This window comes from Martes martes, assembly GCF_963455335.1.
Source record: "Martes martes genome assembly, chromosome: 11".
In the NCBI taxonomy this organism is placed as follows: Eukaryota; Metazoa; Chordata; class Mammalia; order Carnivora; family Mustelidae; genus Martes; species Martes martes.
In genome coordinates this window covers 95,607,532-95,611,426 of record NC_137899.1, presented here as the reverse complement: position 1 = coordinate 95,611,426, position 3,895 = coordinate 95,607,532, and the positions used below count along the sequence as shown (strand labels likewise).

General features: G+C 42.1%; 1 protein-coding gene across 1 annotated transcript; it reads right to left on the bottom strand.

The window, feature by feature from the left end:
- Positions 1–2,041: 2,041 nt before the first annotated feature.
- Positions 2,042–2,944, bottom strand: TAS2R4 (taste 2 receptor member 4; the record flags this gene model as incomplete). The annotated part of the gene is made up of 1 exon (XM_080818748.1): positions 2,042–2,944. One exon carries the CDS (start codon positions 2,942–2,944, stop codon positions 2,042–2,044), a length of 903 nt encoding a protein of 300 aa, XP_080674874.1.
- Positions 2,945–3,895: the final 951 nt, after the last annotated feature.

Here is a 3,895-nt window from a genome sequence, read left to right as displayed (position 1 = left end):
CTTAACAGGGAGTTTTAAACATCCCTCCCTTCCCTGGATAGGCAGAGAATATAGGGAGGAGGAGGAGGAGATTGCTTATTAGAGAGCCTGTAAGGTATCATATCTTAAAGAAATAACCTCTAAAATTTTTAAATTCCTGGTTAATAAGTATTTAGTGGCAGAGCATACTGGAAGCAGCAAAACTCCCAACCGACGACATCGTTAAAAACTCTACCCAAAGAGGACTACGGGCAAGTGTCCCAACAAAAGAATATGGCATAGTGAGGTCTGTCGAGGAAGGCAACAGAGACCCAACACTACAGTGTCTGAAAGAAAGGAGATGTTTATTTCCCATGGTCAGTCACTGAGTTAAGGTGTGAACAGTCCAGAGCTGGGGTGGCAGCCCCACGGTGTCGGGAACTGTGCTAAAAATTCTGTTCTTACAGAAAAGAGAGTAAAGAGAATGGATCTGGGGGGACCATGAGGCTTTCTGCTTCTCATTTAGAGTTTTTATGTCATTGTATACATTTAATCCTTTTATCTCCTAATCTTAAGATCCTAACATGATGAAAACCTTTTTTTTTTTTTAGCAAAAAATATTGGTTTGGGTAATCCTCAGTGAATAATGCAGTCAAGATTCTGGTGTCCAGAATGAGAAACATCAGGTAATTTGTAAAATTTGGAGATTTCTTACTTTTTTCTATTTTAATAAAGAGATTGTTATTTTAATAAGATTATTTACTTTGAGATGTGTAAATGTCATGTAAGTATTTTATAAATACAAAAAGCTGTACAAATATAAATTATTATCCCCAATTCCCATTCCAAAACTGATCAATATTCCATCTTCAGATTTCTGTTCCTCCATAGCCAGTCCTACTGTCTCAACTACCCTCCCATCCAAAAAAAAAAAAAAAAAACCAGTGTTCCCCTGAAGAACCGTGCAGTGCTCATACAATTTAGTAGATAAATTCATAAGCAGATGACATATATTCACCAAAAGTCTGATGCTCCCACTACCAAGCTATTTAATAAACTCTTGGCTTTCCCCTGAATTCCATATTACATGACAGGGTATAATCTTTTGTAAATTGTACTCAGATTGTGTTAATTTCACTATTTGGCACTTGCCTTTTTTTTTTTTTTTTTTAAGATTCTATTTATTTATTTGAGAGAGAGAGAGAGAGAGAGCACACACAGAGGGAAAGGAAGAGGGAGAAGCAGACTCCCTGCTGAAAAAGAAGCCCATTGTGGGGCTTGATCCCAGGACCCTACGATCATGTTCTGAGCTGAAGGCAGACACTTACCCCACTGAGCCATCCAGGGCCCCCTGGCACATGCTTTTGAATTCAGGCTAAGTCCCTGGATTTTGAGATCCTTGAACTATCCTAGACTGGGCTTCTGTTAAACTAATCACTTCCTTCTACCCATTAACTCTGGCCTTTCCCTTCTTTCCAGACCAAACTAGAAATTTAGTCCTAGAGTTTCTTGGTAATAGTAGTTCAATGACTGTGACCCAGCAAGGTGAGGGTTCTTTTTGTGTACATCTACCACAATATACACCTGTTTTTTTTTTTCATCTTTCTCTTTCTCTTTCTTTTCTCTCTAAAACTTTCTTTTCTCCCATTGCTCTTTGCATCCTCTTGCTATGTTTTAAGCCAGTCTAGTGCCTGCTGATGACTCATCCACTGCTAAGCCCTTACCCAGGGCTCCTCGGCTAAACCTCAAAAATTTAACCAACGACGTGAACTATAATGTATTGCTTAATTTGGGGGAACTCCCCCTTATACTTCAGTAGCTCATGGAACAACGTGGTGACTTCCACCAGCCAGGGATGCAAACTACATGATAAGTAATGTCTTAAACTTAGAAAAAAAAAATTGCCTAATATTTTAAATTTTTTTAATTGCAGACGAAACTGAAGTACAGACACTCAAAGGCCGAGGAGGTCAGCTCAGCAATTACAGAAATGGAGTCCGCGGTCCGCTAAGAAAACCGCTAACAGAGAAAGTCCTGCTCCCAAACCATGAGGTGACTCCAGCCACCATCCACTACTGAAATTCTACGACTTGTTGAAACAAAGAATCGCCTTTGCTTTTGTTCTCAGTTTAGGATGTGTGAGAATAATGAGAACAGAATGTCCTGGAGGGTAAATGGTGGAAATAACCATGCAGATGGATCTGGCTCCCAAATCCATCCCAACAAAAGGGAAATAATGTAGCAGAGTAGCAACCGAGTAGGGAATGTACAAGATGAGGAAACAGATCATGAGCTTCATAGCGCCCAGGTGAGCTTCAGTCTGGGGAGTCCAAAAAATAGTGGTGTTTTTCTGCATCTTCTGTATATGTCTCCTCAAGGAATGAATTAACAAGGAAGCAGAAGTCACATTAATGATGAACTGGAGAAATGAGCGCAAGACCAAAGAGATCACCAAAGACAAGACACCCTCGTTGATGTCACATCCTGTACCATTCCTCCCAGGCACAAATTCAGGAAAGCATGATGTCTGTCTGAGCGCAACATACAGGAGAGTGGTGAAGGCAGAAATCAGCCCACAGGCTAGCACGAGCCTGGGGATCTTTGGGGAGAGATTTCGTTTCAGCAGGAGAAATACTGCGTGTTGCATGTCCGTAATCTTCACACAGTACAAGGCATTGAGCAAGGTGACAAGCCAGAGACTATTAGAGTCCAAAAACATCCAACACAACAGGAAAAAAGTAGATAAGTGCACTGACCTTTCCACATTTGGAGAGATGAAGAAGTACGTGATGTTGAGTAGAAACAGCCCCAGCATAAGAAATCTGGTGACGCCCAAGCTGAAGAGGATCCTATTCGAAGAGGAGATTCTCGGGCTTTTGAGCCAAGTCCGAAAACTGACCACTGCGATAAAGAGATTTACAATGAGTCCCGTAAAATTCAAAATTGCTGAGACAATAATGGCAAGGAAAAAGAACATCCGAAGCATCTTTCCTCATCGAGAACTTAGCAGTGTGATCTGGACGCTGGGAACGGGAGAAATACTGAGATGCGCAAGTAGGCACCAGGACCCAGCCAGGAAGGACATTCCTTCTCTAACTGTCTCCAGTGTGACAAATGAGCCATTAATGGTCTAAAAGCCAGCTGCTGTTCCTGAGATGCAAATCTTCCCAGGATTGTATTACTATTTCTTCATTCATATCCTGTTTTCCTTGGAAAGGCCTAATTAAAACAGTCCTAGTGAACTCTGAAAAGAGAGTCCACTCTGCCAAGAGGATACCTGGAGGGAGAAGTTATGGAAGGCTCCCAGGATTTCAAATCCAAGTGACAAAACTCCAGTCCACCAATGTCTCCGCCCCTGTTTCACAGGGAATAAAGCTCTTCTTCACAGCAACCCCAGAAGACAGTGGGAAATCCCAGGCTTCGCTCCCACCCGCCCATTCTCATCCATATAACCGTGGATGACTCAAGTCCAGCTTCCCTCCTCCCTGTAACCTGCTGATCTGCTGCAGCCCTATTTTCTCCATCTCTCATTCTGGCCAACGTTACTCTTTCCTCCCTGGGCACACACAGTGAATCACAGTCACACACAGACCAAGTTCAAGGACTTCACACTTCCTCAAGAGAGCCTTTTCGCAATTAATTCCATCTATCAGGATGATTCCTTTTCTTTGCATTCCCTCACCAGTCACACACACGTGTGCCATAATCATTTGCTGTGATACGCTTTGCTTGGAAAAAAAAAAGTCAGCCATCTCGTGTGTTTCTTTTACAGACGTGGGTTTATGCTTAGATCACATAGGACAATTTCTTCTGGCATTTAGCTGCAAATCAAAGTACTCTGATCCCAGATACACAGTAATGCTTTAGCTATAGTTTTGCCTCTCATTGCCTGATTCCTCTGTAATTTCTCAGATAGGAAAGGGCACCGTAAGAGGCA